The sequence below is a fragment of the Castor canadensis genome, chromosome 5 (assembly GCF_047511655.1).
Source record: "Castor canadensis chromosome 5, mCasCan1.hap1v2, whole genome shotgun sequence".
Lineage (NCBI taxonomy): Eukaryota > Metazoa > Chordata > Mammalia > Rodentia > Castoridae > Castor > Castor canadensis.
Window position 1 is genome coordinate 124,730,651 of NC_133390.1, and position 18,982 is coordinate 124,749,632.

General features: G+C 36.9%; 1 protein-coding gene across 20 annotated transcripts in view; it reads left to right on the plus strand.

Annotated features, from left to right (window-relative positions):
- The window catches only part of Rbms3 (RNA binding motif single stranded interacting protein 3), a 1,393,896-nt gene that overhangs the window by 1,316,294 nt on the left and 58,620 nt on the right, over window positions 1-18,982 (plus strand). For all 20 annotated transcript variants that reach the window (XM_074074015.1, XM_074074014.1, XM_074074016.1 and 17 more), the window contains one exon: window positions 13,051-13,161. In XM_074074015.1, coding sequence (XP_073930116.1) covers window positions 13,051-13,161 — 111 coding nt within the window. The remainder of the gene's footprint in view (window positions 1-13,050; window positions 13,162-18,982) is intronic.

Sequence of the window (18,982 nt, forward strand, 5' to 3'; positions counted from 1 at the left end):
ATGGCTTCATAATCCCTTTATCTGGGGATTACCTCAATTGGCTAACTTGGTGATACGTGAGCGTTTCAGATAAAGTGTGTTCCTCTTTTATTACATACTTCTTCCTAAAGAGCTCTTGTTTGAAGGAGACTGTCTGCTTCCTGGAAACGTTTTCAAGGAAGTTATCAGGGCTGTTGTTTTCCTGTTCTTGGATGTGGTCTTGCTGAGGTCAGGGGACTGGAATGAGAGTAGCCGCAAAGGACAAAGGAGCTGTTTCCACAGCTGGCTGCTTAGTGGGCGGTGCTGTGCAGATGAGCCTGCCTGTGGAGGTAGATGATATAAAACATCTGTCCCAAGGGGAGTAAGCGAAAACAACTGCCTTTGAAGATTGCCCTTTAATGATGAAGTGGGGGTCCTGTCTCCAGAATGGGAATCGAAAGATGGAACTGTTGGCAGGCAGATGGCTTCAGGATTGTTCTTGTGTGAAAGAAAGCAAAAGTATATGTTGAAAACTCTGGTGCTAGTCAAATCACCTGGTTTTGCTGAGCATTCATTTCCTCTGTCCCTGCCTAGCTCACATGTAATCTAGAGAAAGGAAGGCAGTATTAAGAGAAAATGGCGGAAGAAAAAAGCTAAGAGAATGAAAACTGGTTCTCAGTATTTTTCTCTCATATAACTTTAATAAACCAGTATAATTTCAGCTGGTAGCTGAGAGATCAGAAAATTGTTTTTGCAATAAATTTACTGAAATATATTGGCAGCCCCATGTTATTTTTTTACAGAGTTTTTGAAAGGTGATATTAAAAATGGTATATCACAGAGGTCACATGATGATAAACACTAAAATTTGAATACCCAGCTGGGTGCAGTGACTCATGCCTGTAATTCCAGCGACCCAGGAGGTAGAGATCTAGAGAATCATGGTTTGAAGTAAGTTCAAGAGAAAAAGTTAGCATGACCTTATCTCAACCAATAAGCCAGGTGTCGTGGTGCATGCCTGTCATCCCAGCTATGCAGGAGGGCATACATAGGTTAGAAGATTGTGGTTCCAGAAGAGAGACCCTATCTGAAAAATAACCTAAAGGCAAAAAAGGTTGGAGCAAGACTCAAGTGTTAGAAAGCTTGCCTAGCAAGCATAAGGCCCTGAGCACAAACTCCAGTATATAAAACAACAATCATAAAAAATTTGAATATCTGTTAGCAGTGTTTGTATCTCTTCAAGGAATAAATGATAAAAACAAATTAAAAAAAACATAAAAAATAATAAAAATGTCTTAGTGAACTCTTTCTGATGGAATGGTGTTAGTTTAATTTCTCGCTTTACCTTTGAAAATAAAATTTAAAACCAATGAAATTAGCATCTGTTTTTCCTCGCTAAGTTTCTACAGAATGAATTCTTTGCAATAGATTAATCTGATAGCAAATAAGTGCTGGATAGTACGATTCTAGATGTCCTGCTCTTGTCATTGTTGGCCCCAGACCACCCTGCTGTGCTCTGGTAAGGAAGGAGCCACCATGGCTGCACACCATGGAATGGTACTACTTCTAGCTCACTTGCTCACTTCTCATTCTAGTAGATGTCACATGTCAATGTCCAACAAAAAGAGGGGTCAGAAAAATGTTGAAGGCCAGTTTCTTGCTACATTTGGTTGGTTTGCTTGGTTTTGGTTTTGGATTTTTTTCTCCATTCTCCATTGAGAAGTCAGAATTTCCTTTGGGGATGGGGTATTGATAACATGTGGAGAAAGCATAGAAAAGTAAACATCTCCAGCCATGAATGACCGGGTATACCACAGGAAGTAAGTGAGTTCATCTTAGTGCAGATTTGGAGACATTTATGATGTTGTTATTGATAAGACAACAGAGCTGTTGAAAGGTGTTGAGGGAGTGGAGAAGGTAAGGATAAACTGGAAGTTTCTATGTTATTCCAAGAATCAAGCTCAAGAAAAAAGAATATGCTCTGAGGATGAAAGAGAAAGAAGATGTGTAGTTTGGGACAGGGTGGTCTAGATTTCTTGAGTAGTTGGAAATTTGTGTGAGGAGTTCAGGACAAAGGCCAAGCTAAGAACAGACTTTTAAAACTTTAATTTTAGCACAAATTTCAGCATATTGGGTTAATTCCATCAGGTCTTAGAAGCAGTATATTTTGAAACACCTTATTATCACTTATATATGTGGTGTGTGTGTGGAGTTAACCGAAATCTGTAGATGCTGACTCTTGTTTTACAAAGCATGCATCTCTCTGACACTTGGCTTTAACAGCTATTTCTGACTCATTGATGAAGCATATTATGTTATTTGGAAAGAATGAAGTTTTCACTATGTGAATTGCCAGAAAAATATGTCATAGAAGTCCAGGCATGGTGGTACATGTGTATAATACCAGCACTTGGGAGGCTGAGCTAGGAAGATCATGAGTTTGGGGGTAGCCTGAATTACATGGTGAGTTCCAGATCAGTCTGGGTTACACAGTAAGACCTTGTCAAGAAAGAAAGAAAGAGAGAGAGAAAGAGAGAAAAGAGAGACAAAGAGAAAGAAAGAGAGGGAAGGAAGGAAGGAAGGAAAGGAAAGAAAAGGAAAGAGGGTTTTTTGCTTTTGTAAAGGCTATTTTGTGGATATTAAAATGACTTCGATGAACTAACCTAAATATTACTGGCTATTTGTGCTAATAAGGAGGCATATTAATGTCACTAAGATTATTTCAAGCTATCTGGCCCTCAGGCAAGCACTAAAAAGAGAATTAACAAAATGATGAAGAACCAAACCAAGAATCTCTTCAGAAGCAACACAATAGAAGTTCCAGTGAGAGCCACAGCAAAGAGGAGAGCCATGCTTCTTAAACTTTACTGTGACCGTGACATTCCTGGGCATCAGGGTGAGCCCAGGCTGGCTCACTGGGTCAGGGCGGACCTGGGGAGATCCTGCACTGTGCCCCATACATTATTTGCTCCGTGATCACACTTGGAGGACAGAGAACTAAAAAGCTTAAGGCCATTTTATTAAACTAAGAAAAATTAAAATTACTCAGATAGTATTACTGTTTGGAAGAAATGGCAATAAAATCTATGTGGAAAAAAAAACCATGTACCTAATTTTCTGGCACAAACCCTATAGTACATATGCCAACTGAAGAATAGCAACAAAAAGCTGGCTTTGTTTCATCTTCTGGTCAACTTTCTTCACATTAATTGACATCTTGAAGGCCTCATAACATTTCTTGATTGGATGCTAACATACAAGATTTTACCTTCGCATCTGCCATTCCACGGGGCATGGTTTGTGTCAGCATTATATTAGACAGCACTTCATCAACAGGGCTAGTTTGAGACACATTAACAACAATAACGCTAATGGAAACTGTACTTTAAGGAAGAGTAAATTAGTGCTTTAATAGGGTCGTGACTTCACACCTGTATCCTTAGATTTAGTTGAGTTGCTAACTCTAACCAGGCAAATTCTTTAAAATGTCTTAAAGGAGAAAAGATGGAGCTTAGGAATATTCTCTGAGGACCACAAGATCAAGTACATTTTGTAGCAAATTGCAAGACAAGGAGTAGCTGCTTTGCCAGTAATAGCCAGAATTGAGGTGCTGTGTGAATACTTAGGCAATTTACACTGTAAACAATGGCCACAAGTAAAATAGCAGGCAACCTTTCCTCCTGATCATCACCACCATGGTTTGAGAGATGATTTCCCAGGCCCATTCACCAATAGGATCCCGCAGAATGTGGAAAATGATAAGTAGATGGGTCTTTTGGCCTATTTGTCAGTAAGGAGAAGCTTTAATGAGAAGTTTTATGACAGCTAGAAGTCTTGAGTGCTAGTTAAGTCCTGATAAACGTTTTACTAGACAAAAGATGGGGTCCATAAATATTCACACATCTGCTGGGAACCCTGTTTGCCTTACCGTTTGGAAGAAGACAGGCCTGGAATACTGTATCTGACATGCATTTGAAACTTCGTGTAGGCTGAAAATTTACTTGGAGGTATACAGAGTGATGGTGCACATTTCTTTTCTTATTGCCTAGCAAGGCTTGACAAGAATCTCAGGTGGATGTATGGCTATTAAGCCAGTTGGTGAAATGAGAAAGCCCTAATTAAAAAACTGCACTTTTGGCAGTACACATGGATGACAATAAGTAAAAGGAATTTTCCAGCATTTAAGCAGGTTCTTTCACAGAACAGAAATGATGTAGAGAACTCCAAGGTTGAACTTTCATGGATAGTGTGTAGCTCTCAGAAACCCTAGAATATCCATGCTAAATGGCTAGAAAGTCAAGTTGGTAGTGGTCACTTATAAAGGAGAACAGAGAAAATGCTTGTGTGGATCTTTTAAGACCATCCTGCCTACCCATTGATCAAGAGAATGCTTCTGTTATTTCAATCGAACTCTCTTGACCACTTTGAGCACGGAACTCCACTCCATTAAAGTCACAAGAGTGCTGTCTGATGAGCAGGGACCATTCGTGCATTTAAGTCATTGGCACCAGTAACAAAGCACCATTAAAAATAAATATACAAGGTGTTGTAAGTGACTCCAGTGAACTTAGAACCCAAGGGGAAATCAAGTGTGATTACTTTCAAGTTGTGTGCAAAATGTTATCAAAGAAAGGAGCAAGCCACCATCAGTTTGGATCAATCATGGAAGGTGTTGCCTAGCATGTAGCATTTGATAAGAATGTCAGAGGACACAAGGGAACCTGCTGGAGATAACCAGCACTCCTGACAAAGGCCTCAAGGAGGGAGGGCCAGGTGACTCAGGGAAAAATGAGCAGCTCCTCTGAGGTGGAAGCAGATGCTGCTTGTGAGTGGATATATGTGAATGGCTGGAAGTCATGTGCTCTTTATGGTTACATCCATGATGCTGAGGAGGTCACTATAGATGTCCTGAAGAAGGCTTCTTTTAGGTAAAGATGACGCTGTCCCAGTAGAAAAGCAAAGCTCACCAGTAACCCTGCTACTCCTTTACTCTAAATGGGTTCTGAACAGGGAAAACCCTAGAAGAAAATGTTTATTTTCTTTATTATCCCATCACTGAGTTATCCTGTCTACCCTGAGTCTCCTCCAACAATTTGACTTACAATAGCAATCGATTGGTTTAGCAATACTAGTGTCTTAAACACAACATTTTCACTGCGAAATAATGTCTTTCAAGATATCAACCCAGCTGTAAAAATGAACTTGTAGGCTGCTCTTGGGTGGAGAGGGTATTTCAACACGGTTTACCTTATATTCACTGTTAGAAAAGAATAAGGAAAATTAGTTTGCTTATCTTTAAAGCAATGTGCTTGAGGGATATTATTGTTAAGGTAGAAAAATGCTTAGGAGCTATTTTCCATGTCTCTATTATAATGTTCTATTATGCAATTCATTTGGTGTAAAGAAATCAGATGCTTTCGTTTTATCTTAGTATGGGAGGTAGTGAAATATATTCTGATTTACTTGTCATTTGATAGTGCCATAGCTAAATTGTGTTTAACCTTTGTTTCTGTTTGCTTTGGTTTGGTTTTGATCCTTTAAACTGACTTTGGAAGTATCTATATACCCATGAGGGGAAGGTTACACACTGGGGCCCTGTGAACTGAAGACAAGAGCCTGAGGGTGCAGCAGTGCTTTTCCACACAGATAGCCTGATTTGTTCATATCATCTACACCTGGCCACGTGAACTTTTATGACTCACATGTTTGTGAGTGGTAGACAACTCCAGCTGAGAGCTACTCATTGGTTGTGGTATTGGAATCAGAGGCTGATGACCACAGGCTCACCCCTTGCTGCTGAACTGAAGAAATTTGCAGAAGGGGTCCTCATATGTTTCTGTGCACATGTAACAGTTCCATTGGTCCAGAAAATATAAGCTCCCAGAGTAGAAATATAAGAGGCAAAGACTATGGTAGCCCATCTGCATAATGAAATTCTCTTTAAAAAAATTTAATAGGATCAGTTCTTATAGCCAGGTATATGAATTTAATGATACAATGCTCTACCGAACAGTCAACAAAATCACTTTACTACTGGGTCCTAAACTCTCAAAGTTTCAGCTCCCCCTCAATAATCTAAACTATTCAGAAGCTACTTTCTCTAGTAGGATTCTAAAGACACTTGGTGAAAACACTAAGAGTTGATACTGAACATGTTTCAGTAAAAAAAGTACTGTTGAGAATCTTAATTATCTATGCATCTGCTTTGGTAAGAAATATTTCAGTGTGACATATTTACTTCATAGTCTCATTCAAAATGACACTATTGTATTAAGAGGTACTTAACCAATAATTGGAATGATTATTCACACCTTAGTAGGCATGGTATATAATTAGGATTCTTTTAAGAGGGTCTACATGGGTAAAATGAGTTTGGCTTTAGTGTCTTTTAATATTGCATTTAAAACCCCTACACTTCCAACTAAAGATAACCAAATTTTAAAAATCCCAAATAATATTGAAGAGTAAAAGAAAAATTCTATTTTAATAACTAATAAAGAGTCTCTCATTAGGCAAATTATATACTATATTTTTGTTTAGCAATGGATAATGCGTAACTTTTACATCATCTGCCTGGCTCATAGATACATTCTTATTTAGTAGTCCAAATATTAAACCCATTGAATCTAATCCTGCCCAAGCTTAGGAAAGAGAAACTCAACTCTACTTAGCCACATCTCCAAAATAAGAAAACAGTGAATTTAAACTAAAGAATGACTGTATAGCACTAAAGGCTGTAACTTCCTACCTTGCTCAATTATAGAATTTGGGCAATTGACTTAGAAGCCAGGCCATAAATATGATAAATATAAATAAGTAAAAATAAATATAAATCCAATCTCGGCACAGCATCTAAGATTTGCTGTTCACAGTAGGGAGCTGCCAGTGGATGAATGCTTCAAGCCATTTTCTAATCAATGCATTTTCATATTATTTCTCATTTTGTATCATCGGAACTTATGAGCGTATGTGTGTATGAAGCAGGGCTTCTGAACCTTAACGCTAATAATGTTTTGGCTGGAGAATTCTTTACTCTGCGGAACTGTCTCGTTTATTGTAGGATGTTTAGCAGTGGTTTTTACCCCCAGGTGCCAACAATAGCCCATCCTCAGTTCTGACAGCCAAAATGTCTCCGTACATTGCAAAATCATTCCTGATTGAGAACACCGTACACATATACAAATAAATTTTATTTTAATAATTTCCATAGATATGACATTAGTAGAACTTCTAAAATCTTGTAAGCTTCAGATCTCATCTTCAAGAGTATAGTGATTGAACTGGGCCTGTGGTACATGGCTGTAATTCCTACACTCAGGAAGTTGAGGCAGAAGATCACAAATTTGAGGCCAGCTTAGGCTACATCATGAAACCCTGTCCCCCCAAAATGTGTATGCAGTGGTTAAAGATTCAAAAAGTGCACACATGTGTGAGCTGAATGATGTATGAGTCTAAACTGAACTGCCCTTTGTGAGAACGAGTTTTCTCCAAAGTTTTGAAATGCTTCATTTTGACTAGTAATCTCATAATAACATTTCTAAGTGCTTCTATTTATTTTCATGAACTTGAACTAATCATATAAATTAAAATGATGTTCAGGGTGATATTTCAATACTGCATAAGGCATCTCACTTCTCCTTCCTTTCTCCACCTCTCCTGCCCACCCTTCCCAACCTCAAGTAACCACTGTTTTGTCGGCAGATCAACACTGTTTCAGCTTCTACATATGAGAGGGAGCATGCAAAACTTGACTTTCTGTGTCTGGCTTACTTCACTAAACATATTGTCCCCCATTCCATCCATTTCACTGCTAATGATAGGATCTCACTCTCTTTGTGGCTGAATAATACTCCTTTTGACTATATGCCACACTATCTTTATCCATCTGTCCACTGAGGGACATCTAGGCTCATTCACATACCTTAGCTATTGGGAATACTGCCACAGTAATTTTGGGCATGTAAGTATTTCTTTAGGAGATTAATTCCATTTCCTTGAGATATATTCCCAAAAGTGGTTTAGCTGAATCTTATAGTAGATCTATTTTTAGTTTTTGAGGAATCTCCATGAGCTATCATCTTACCCCAGTTGGAATAACCAATCTATATATGGAAGTTTCTTAATAACGTAAGTGCTTTTCATTTGGAGTTTTGTTCTCTCATGGTTCTTCTTGTAGATATTTATGAAACATATATAATGTACCTCATGCTATCGACCACACTGTAGACATTAAGGAGAGATGAACACAGAAGAACCCTGTGGACCCTTTTTAACTGAGCCATCTACATCAGGAATGCCTGTAAACTTTCACCATATTTAATTTAACAGAACCATGAGTGTGACTATATATAATACATAAAATTAACTTACACCATTTTGACTGTCGACTGCATGCAGTTCAATTCACTGGGATTTTGAATGCTGTATGATATAACTTTCGTTCTCTTGGAAGGCAGACCATTGGAAGAGGCCATTTGAGAATAAGTGCTAAGTGGGTTTCTAGGGCTCGTGTGCCATAATAGTTAAGTCATACTGTCCCTCCAGGTTCATTGGAAATTTATCAAGGTAGATGAGATTAATGATAGTTTCTTCAGATGGGGGACATTTCTGGGCCTCAGGCTTTCTAGGCAGGTACTCTTACTGCTTGAGCTACTCTGACAGGCCAACAGCAGCCCTTCTTAAACCCTACCCTCTGCTCCTTCCCCCCAAATCCCCATCCTGACATCAACAGATGACAGAGTCTGCAAGACAAGGAATATTTTACACTAATATTGCTGAATACTGTATTTGGATAGCTATTCCCTAAACTAAATGCAATACCTTCACGCCATTCATTTTATAAAATCACTACTGTTATTGGCAAATCATTTATTCCACTTTATTGGTAAACTCATGTTATTCTCTGAACTCCATCTTATGCATGTTAAAAATAGTTTGATGTACACAAATTCAACTACATATTTATTCTAGAAATATTAAAAACTGACAGAGGGGCAAAAGTCAAATAGACCTTAACCCACATATTTAAAAGGTATGTGGAGTGATTAGTATTAAAAAGTCCAATGTAGTTTTCAATAAATCACTATAGGAAACACAATTTGGACCACAAATGTTTTAACGTGAAGCATTTAAGTAAGAGAGGAGGAGAAAGGGAGTCATAATTCATTTTTTGTTTCTTTCCACTCATATTATCTAAATAATTTTTGTACTTCATATTATCTAAATAATCTTCTTACCTTTTCTGTTTACATTCCTATTACTTCAAATACAGGATTACTAAGATTCCAAATGAGAATGGCTCTCAAGTGTGTTATAACACAAACCAAACTGATAAAGTCAGTTTAGGATCAGGCCTGAGTTATTCAATCTCCTTAGTTCAACTCAACAAAAATGGGGGCTTGGCCTCTTCAAATTTAACAAGACACAGTATGATTCTTCCATAAAGGCCCATGACCTAGAACAAGACTGGATTAAAACAAACCATGGAAACGGCATATAAATAAATAAGAACTATAACATTGATTATACAGCTGCAGTTTATAGACAGAGCATAGTTCTCAAACTTCAGTGTGTGTTAGATTGCCTGTACAATGTTTAAAACAACAGATTCAGGTCCTAACCCACAGAGTCCAACGCTTAGTCTTCACTTTCCTAGACTACTGACCATCCCTTGCAGTCCACATCCTGGCATTACACAAACATGTACTTTTGATGGGAGAGAGGCTGCAATGTTTTTCTGAATTTGCAGAGTCCTCTATTTTAGCTAGTAAATTGATGTTAATATCACAGATGATTTTCTGACCTTGAGTCAGATATATTAATCCATACATTATGATCTTTGCAAACTTTAAATTGCGGTGTAATTGTTTATTTCAGAAGGAGGGGGAGCAGATGCTTCCTTTGTCTGTGGAGTAGGAGCAGTTTGTTTTGCAGAAGCAATGGCTAAAATGGGCCAGACTTCCCTGCCGGCTGTTTGGTCATTGTGCTTTTTAGTGGAATTACAGCATGCTGCAATGTTTTTCTTTGCTGCTTAAACACTGAGCAAACCCAGACATCCAGAGATGCTAAAATGAAAAATCTGTTTCCTCGTGCTTTGCTGTTTGCCAAGTGAACTCTGTCAGACAACACATTCTATACATTTCAAGTAAATGAAATTACCTTTAATGTGTTGGTGACATCTCTCATGAAACACTCTTCAGTCTATGCCTTAAATGCATGGTGTAGGGATGAATTTGACATTGTGTTTAATGAGGCACAATTATGGTTGAGGGCATTGATTTTTCCTTAAAAACTGGAAAGATTTTCTTTACTGGGTTTTCTTCTCATTTTTTCTTTCATTCTTTTGCAGCACACAATACAAAAATGATTCTGTTTTCTTTGATAAGCAAAGTGTCCGACCAATACCATTCTCTGTTGTTCATAACCAACACAAAACTCTAAACTCTCTGTCCCTGATAGAATAGCCTATAAAAATTATTTTCTAAGATTTTCCTGTCAATTATTTTCAGAAAATTCAGCAATTATAATTTTTTTCAATCCCTTGAAAGTAAGGAATTTTTGTTCTTAGTCATTTGTGGAAATTCTTTATTTGTTGAACATTTTTACTGAGTATGAGAATGTGTAGCCTTATATAGCCTCTCCCAAGACTCCTTATGTTGTTTTTCATTTATTTGCAGTAACTCATCTGTTTAGGAAAAGAATATTTATTTCCCTTAAATGATTTTCCATTCTGTGCCTAGAGTTGCTATTTACAATTCTAAGTTATGACAAAGCCTGTTTCACTCTTCCCTTTGATTGTCAGGGTTCTGGTTTATACACAGAAGCAGCTTGTTGGCATTGTAATCAATGCAAAGCAGCCGCATCCACTGCTTTCCGTGAAGAGATTCTTTAAGAGTCCAGATCATCCCTCCTAAATTAATTCCAAGTGCAGGCATCTAATTCTGTTCTTATCATGCATGGATTCTGATTGATCTCTCACATGCTCACCTACCTCATTTGCATACTGCTACTCAAACAAAGACTAAAATCACATAGGCTAGGGAAATGGGCCATCTCCAGGGCCTCTGATTTACATAGATGGTCCTTTAGACCATCAGGCTGATTAGAATTCCAGGGTTTCTGGAATTGTGACTGTGTTGTTCTGTGTTGGAATGTCTGGGAGCAAATATTCTAAGAAGATAGCCTAGGACTCCAGATCAAGAAGAGAAGCAAAGTCTTATGTCTGCTAAGGATTAGAATGTTATGAAAGTTCTACATTTTGGTTTAAAAAAAAAAAAAGCACGCTTCAGGACTTCCATCTTAACTCTGAGGTGATTAAATAATTTACCCGAGGTGACTTAAGAAGAACCCTAGTTTTTCTTAAACTGTTTACTTCTCGTCTGGCATAACAAAACCTGAAATGAAAGCCAGTAAGTATGTTTTTTACAAAAGGGGAAAAAATGAAGTTGTTTTTGGTAAAAAAATTCAGGTAGCAGGAAGAAAAAGATATCTGTCTGAACTATAATTAAGTAAAGCTTTGTTTTACTTATCATGTCTCATTTAAGGACTATCCTGACCAGTGGTAATTCAGAAAAGCATCAAGAAATTCAAAAAGCATAACTATGAATATTTACACACTAAAGACCTATAAAATAAATATGTTTTCTGATTGATTTTAGCAAAAAAGTCCAAATGTCTCTGTGAATAAAGTTGGTTTCATATATCAAGTACTTCCAAATATTTGGCTCAATTTCTACTCTTCTTCAAAATTAGTGGGGAGGATTCCCAGAGGGAAGACTGAGTGGTAGCCTCATCTGTCAACAGGTGCAGTTGCTCAGGAAGCTGGATTTGGACACTGTCATGGGAATTAATAGCCTGAGCACAAATAGGGAAACATTTGCTGGTAGTCATTTGTTTTGGGTGCTGAAGTCACACCATCTATTTGTTTTTGTTCTAGGTTTTTTCCTTCAAAATGTTTAGTTATTTGGAAGAAATAAAGTAAGAGTGAAAAAATAATAGGAGAAAGCAATGTGTTCAGATCCATGATCACTTCATTAGACCTGATATTTAATGGGATGTTGCATCAGGAGCTTCTACCTTTATTATAATTTCTACAGCAAAGCATTAAAATTTCATAATTTCAGAGATTCCACTGAACCCTAGCTTTTTAATTTTGTTAAATTATTGCCCCATTCTCCAAGTTAGTCAATCAAGGGAGAATAAGAGCATAGAGCAAAAGGAGTGGGAGAGTAACAGGTTAACAGGCCTGACTCCATTCTTCACCAGCTGTGTAATACATTGAACATGCGTGGACATTAAAAAAAAATCTATTATTCTTGTGTTCCCAACACTTACAATAAATACATTCTAGTAATATACCTTTCCTGACATCTGATGAAAAAACTGATATATTTTCCTGTTTTTTAATTTTAATTTTTTTAGACAGACATAAAATTTTGACCAGCTTGAGCAGAATTCAGTATTCTTTCTTGTGTTAAAAGCATAGACCAGTAGAAAACAGGTTAAAAAAAGAAAACAGGTCAAAACTAGGCAGGAAAGACATGGAAAATAATAACCCTGATCTTTAGATACTGTTAGATTTTAATATGTCCTTCAAAGAGATATAAGTTCAGGAACCTACTTGTCTAGGCTGGTATTATTCCCCTACTGATAGATTATATCAGGATAATCAAGAATTGCCTATAAATCATGAATAAGTAGAGTAAACAAAAGGTTTTATTAAATATCAAGAAAAATTAGAGCATTTCCATTAATGCTCATATTTCTCAGTCAAAGAAGTTTATGTCTAGAACAGTGAGGGAAAGAATATATATAGATATAGATATAGAAATATATGATTTCTTTGAACTTGAATATGACAGACATCATAGACACATCGCATATGAATCACAGCAGAAAAATGGAAGTTGCAAATGACATATATTTAGATATATATTTAGACAAGCACAAAAGGACATGGATAACATAAAAATCCTAAGGCTGAATTCAGCTTTTTTAATAAAATGGTTGTCACAAAAACATAGTTAATTGTATTTTTGCAAGTTTTCTTCCTTGTGGAATGTGTTTTGAGATGGACATTGTGTGTGCTTGTAGGGTGCTGTGATTACACCAACAATGGACCATCCTATGTCAATGCAGCCAACAAACATGATGGGTCCCCTGACACAGCAGATGAATCACCTTTCACTGGGCACAACAGGAACGGTGAGTTGAAGTTATGCTGTACTGTCTGTTTTCCCTGGCATTATCAGTGAACTGGTTCCATATCCTCATCTCACATTCCTATTAGGCTTCATTGTGAATAAGGTACATTTTGCATGCAAGTTCAATGCCAGGCACATTCACTCACATTGACAGGTTGAGGGTTCTACTGTGTTGCATTTAAACTTCAGTTACCTCTCATTCTTATGGCACAATGCAGATGGTATACCATCTGTTTCTATCTTTTGCGTGTACCTGCAAACCTGGAACCCATGACTATATACCTCAGTCTGGTTTTCTTACTAGTTGAGCTATTATCATTCCCATGCTAACTTTGACTGTGACTGATACGAAGGGCTTTTTATCACTTTCAATGTTTAAGTTAATAAAAAGTAATTGAGAATTGGCATAATTGAGTTTTTTAAGTCTTACTTTTGGATATGTTGACCTAGATAGTATTGAAAAGCAGGAAGGGAATCTAATGTACTTGGTCTTTTTTTATAGGTTGCAATACATTTTTGACTAGTCTTATCGCTCCTTGTGCAACAAAAGTGTATCAAAACAGTGCAGATTATAGCCTTTGTTCTATATCAACAAGATATTTGAAAGTAAGGGCAAAACTTTACAGTTTTTCTTAAAAAAAAAAAAGATAATTCCCCAAATTTCCAAGAAGGCTAACGTCTAATACATGTAGAATGCTGAAACTTTGTTAATTAACCATTATAGAGAACAATGAAAACGTGATGCCATCAGTCACAGCTTTATTTTTCATACACATTAGAGCTGGTAACCTTGTCATTCTGAAACATTGTGAAAGAAAAAGTATATTTCCTTTTGACCAAAGCAGCTTAAGTATTGTAGAAAGAGCACTGGATGAGGAATGAAGAATCCTAGATTTAAATCTTGACTGAGCTCTGTCATTTCTATCTGTCCATAGGAAAGTAGTATTTCTGGTCTCAGTTTTCCTGTCTACATGGTTGAAGTATTGATCTCAATAAGTGAGGAATCTTCACCAATACAATTTTATGTCTTTAAGCCTATATGTCTCTTAGTTGCCAGCTCTGTGATTCCTCACAGAGGTGCTGTTGTCATCTACAGATATCTACGTACACTGTGCACACTGCCATGCAGAGAATGTACCTTAAGAGCAATGGCTCCATTGCCACTCAGATGCTGGTGATGCATAGGTTTTATGGAATATAAGAGTTTCTGAGCCTCACTAACCTGCTTCAAACAGGAAGAAAATCCATACATCTTATAAAAAGTCACATTGTTTTGATCAAAAAACTTCATTTTATTAAGATGAACAAAGCACCTCTATCTAAGGCCTTGGCTGCTGAACTTGTAAAAAACCAATTGATGATAACTTACCTGTCTGAAACCCAGGGCTGGATCACATAATTTCTTAGACATCTGGTCTAGATTTTTAGTAGTTATGTCTAAGACTACATTAAACTATATACTATGGTACTCATAATTTTCATCAGAGAGATGGAGTTTAAAGATAAAATTTGGTTAAAGCTTTTAGTAACGTGTAAGGACTATTTGTAGTCACTTTGTGCATCCCAAGAACAGTATTGGGAAGCCCAAAGGTTATCTTGTTCCCCTACCGTTTTCCCTCCATATCAGCTTCCTGGCCTTCAGTGATTAACAGCTTAGAACATGTGAAAGAATGCAGTTTTACTGTCCAATGACAAGCTGGAATCTCAGGAAATGGAGTTACAATGTAAGGCATAGAAAAAAACTTTTTATAAATTTTACTTGTTTGATCCAAAAGCAAAGCCAGTTTAAGTTTGTAAAGTAGTAAAAATGCAAGAACTGGGTTAACTGAGCATATGACTGAAATTGAAAAAGAAGCTTAAGGGTATAGAACAGACTCAGAATTATAATAGATATTAATTAAATAAGGTATACATGATTGTATATTTGAGTATTTCATCAAGACAATAATCCAGCTATATGGGACTACAACTTTTATCCAGTTGATAACAACCAGTAAGGATAATAATTCAATAATGATAAATATGACTGCCTTTTTAGAGAGTAAAAGATTTTAACATTGTACACGTGATCTTAGCCAAAAGAAGTGATGTATGTGGCTTATTTTTAACACCAAATTTCCTGTAGCATTTTTCCCATTTTGTTCTCTTTTCACATTTCCAAGTAATTTTTAGATATATTACATGCCTCATTTAATATATTATGCAAAAGTTTAAAATTTAACAAGGTTCTAGAGAGGCAGAGAGAGAAAACTATATTACTTTGTTGATTCATTCAACAAAATATGATTGAGTGTGTTCACTGTCCAGAATATTGTTCCATCTTTTTCTTAAATTGTCAGTGTCATTGGAGTGGCTATTATGCAGCTGACACTGACTTTTTTCAATTTATTTTCCCACATAATTGTATCCTTTCAGCATTCCCAATGATGGGAAAGCATCCTGGCATCATGGAAAGTCCAGTGGGCTTTGGAATCAAAGTTGAGTTCAAAGCCTGGCTCTACTCCCTTACTAGCTATGCATGTTTAGGCAGGTTACTTAAGCTCCTTGGACTTTTACTTCCTCTTTTACATAGTGGAAATGATAATACTTACATCAAATGGACACTGTGTTTCATGAAATGATATACATAGCATACCTAATACAGAGTGTGACACCCAGCAAGTGCTTATCTCTGAGCTGTTTGTCTTTACTTATCTACCTCCAATGCCTTCTAACTGGGTGAGAGTCTTATCTAGGTTGCCAGTACAACTTGCCCACCTACTCTATTGCAAGTGATATAATGTATTTTTTTTTTAAATCTCTACTTTGTTAACTGCTAACATACTCTTCTGAGGTTGTAAAATCAAAATTCTAGTGACCTAGTCAAGTTATGATGTTGAATGTGTTCAAGCAAACACCTTGGAAATGTATAACCAAATTTCCTCTATACTTTCCTACATCATAAGGGTAATCAGACCGTATAAATATACATGACAGTCAGAATATAGTTTAGAGATACTTTCAGTACAATAAGAAAAACATCTCTGTCTGAGTGCTGGGCCAACGATAGGCAGAGGTAGTGCCTTTGGCAGCCTGGAACATGGGCACCTTGTTTAGAGAGGCAGCCACTACTCACCTGCAGGCAGCTATTGCCACATGAGCATACAGACCCAGAGTGCTCTCACAGCCCATGTTTTCAAGATAAACTGAATATTTGCATTTTGATGGAAAATTTCTCAATATTTGAATATTGGGCCCAGTTTGTCTTGAAAGCTCCCAGTTTGTGCCCAAGGTTTTCCTGGTTCTCTCCAAACTTTCTGACCATTGCTTCTTTTCTGTCACAGGCTGCTTAATCAGGGTTTCCTCTTTAACAGCTTCTCAGTCCATATGATTTCCTTAAGCAATCTCATTCACATTCATGGTTTTATACCCTGCCTTCCATTGCCGAATACTCCCCAATTTGAGAGTTCAGTGAGAACCTTATTTTGGAATACTAGACTCATTTATCCAACTATCTGCTATCTATGTCCATTTAATCTCCCTCCAACATCTCAAAGTTACATGACCCAAACTAATATCATGAGCTTCCCTGGGCTTCCTTCCAAGTGAACCCTCTTCCTCTTGTGTGTTCCTCCCTCCCTGTTTTCTTTCAAGTTTAATGCCATTTTCCCAGTAGACAAACTATGCACCTAGGACTCAGTATACACCCTTTCCTTTTCCCTCATCATCACATACAACTACATTTTAAGTCCCATGAATTGTGTCTCAGCAGACATGTGTCAAACACATCCTCTCTTCCACATTTCCAGAGCATCTGCCTTGGTCCTCATTTGATTTATTGTCATAGTACCCAAACTGCATTTCCTGCTCTCAGACTCATGTTTTCCAATCCATTCTCACTACTGAAGAATTACCACAGCCACATATTCTAAAACTATATGACAGCATCTCTCTCCTGCCTGGGATTCTTCAGAGACTTTCAGTCATCTAGCTCACAGAAATTCTGCAAAACACAATGTGAGCAATGACAACCAGAACTAGGATTAGAACCCTTGCTCCAGGAACATATAGGTTCCAAAGATGAGCACAGTAAGACCCAGTGAATAATTCAGGGTAGGCAGTGGTCAGAGCAGATGGGATATGTAGCTACACTAGAATTTTCCTTTTTTAGAAGGGAGCTTATGGCCACAGGCTATGCCCCACTTTCCTTTTTACAATCCCTGAGTAAAGGAATTGTATTGAGTCAATGCCTCTTTTTCATTCTCAAAAAAGCAGGTATATTTCATCTCATGTAACCCCAATTTTGAAATGTGTGCCATGTAGCTTAATTAGCCTTTCTTTATAACACGCCACCTCAAATGTTTATTGTTCAATCCTCTACCAATTTTTAAGCCTGACAGAATCCGTAGGCCTTAAGAGAAATGAATTTTTTGTAAACAGTGAAACTGTTTCATTCCCCGGCTCTGCTAACCTTGAAGAAGTTTTCTAGCTTTTCTGCTTTTGTTTACTTTTTTGTTACAGAATTCCTTTGATGAAACCAGAGCCCCATTATCCATAATTTCTTATCACTTTATTGTACGCTTTAGCAGAAACCACAGGGGACTTTCCTGTGTTATGAGAACCTCTGAATTGCATGACAATCTTGTTTTACAAGTTTCTTATCTCCTTTTCATTTGTTCAGTTGCTGGTCACCAGTGGCTTACAATGTCACCAGACTCTGTTAAAAGAAATAAAAAGATTTTGTTCTGCAGTCTCCTTATCAGCAGTTCAGCTCCTGTTCTCCCAGCCACTGGTGATTTGTGACATCACTGGGTTCCCATGGTGTAACCATAGCCACTCACAAAAACAGTCTTGCAGTTTTACCCCACTGAATCATCACAGGTCTCTTGCATTTGTCAAGCATTTCACTGCGTAATGCTCTAAAACTCAGATGGTACCAGGTGAAAATCTGAATTATTCACTTTAATAAGAGATTGTCCTTTTATTCATTATTTGGCATGAATATAAATAATAAGATGGAGAATTACAAAAAGGAACACATGATATTAAATGGACTTGTAATTTAGTAAATAGTATCATAAATGATAATGAGTATATTTCTTTAAATGGATTCTTAGGAAACATATCAAAAAATATCAAAAATAAATCTGAGAAAAATATAGATAAAAATGTAATAGATTTAAATTTTTTGTTTAGTCTTATTACAAAATAAAAGACTTTTGAAGGTAGTTATAGACTATAGCAGGCATTAAATGAAAGACTAGTTTGATAAAAGGGTTTATTTACAAATATTAGACTTTTACTCCTTAAAAAATGATTGTTGAATTCAGCTAGCCAACACAATTCAAAAGTGCAACTACATAAAATGCCAAAGAACCTGAACAAATAGTTGATAAAAGGTAGTGCTGAATAATATGTGAGAAAATGGGGATCAAAGAAATAGAAATATAATCACCTACACCTGTGCATTTGAGACGCACACACACATGCATACATGCACACACATACACACCCCTCATCAAATTAGTCATCAAAATCTTACACATTGCTGATGAGGTGTAGAGAAATAAGCAATTCCAAACACTGACTGACTGTGTGATAGTAGTAATTTAAATTTGTACAAGTACAAGTAGGATGGTAAAGTGGGAAGTCAGACACTCAAAGCATTTATCTTGACTGACCAGTTACAGTTTTGAGAAGTGAGTCTATGGAAATAGTCTAAAATAACAGAAAAGACTTTATGCCTCAAAAATGTTTGACACAGTGTTCTTCATAATGGCTAATAAAGAATAACAATTAAATAAGCCACAATCCATCCATAAACTCAAAAAGTGTAAGACTTT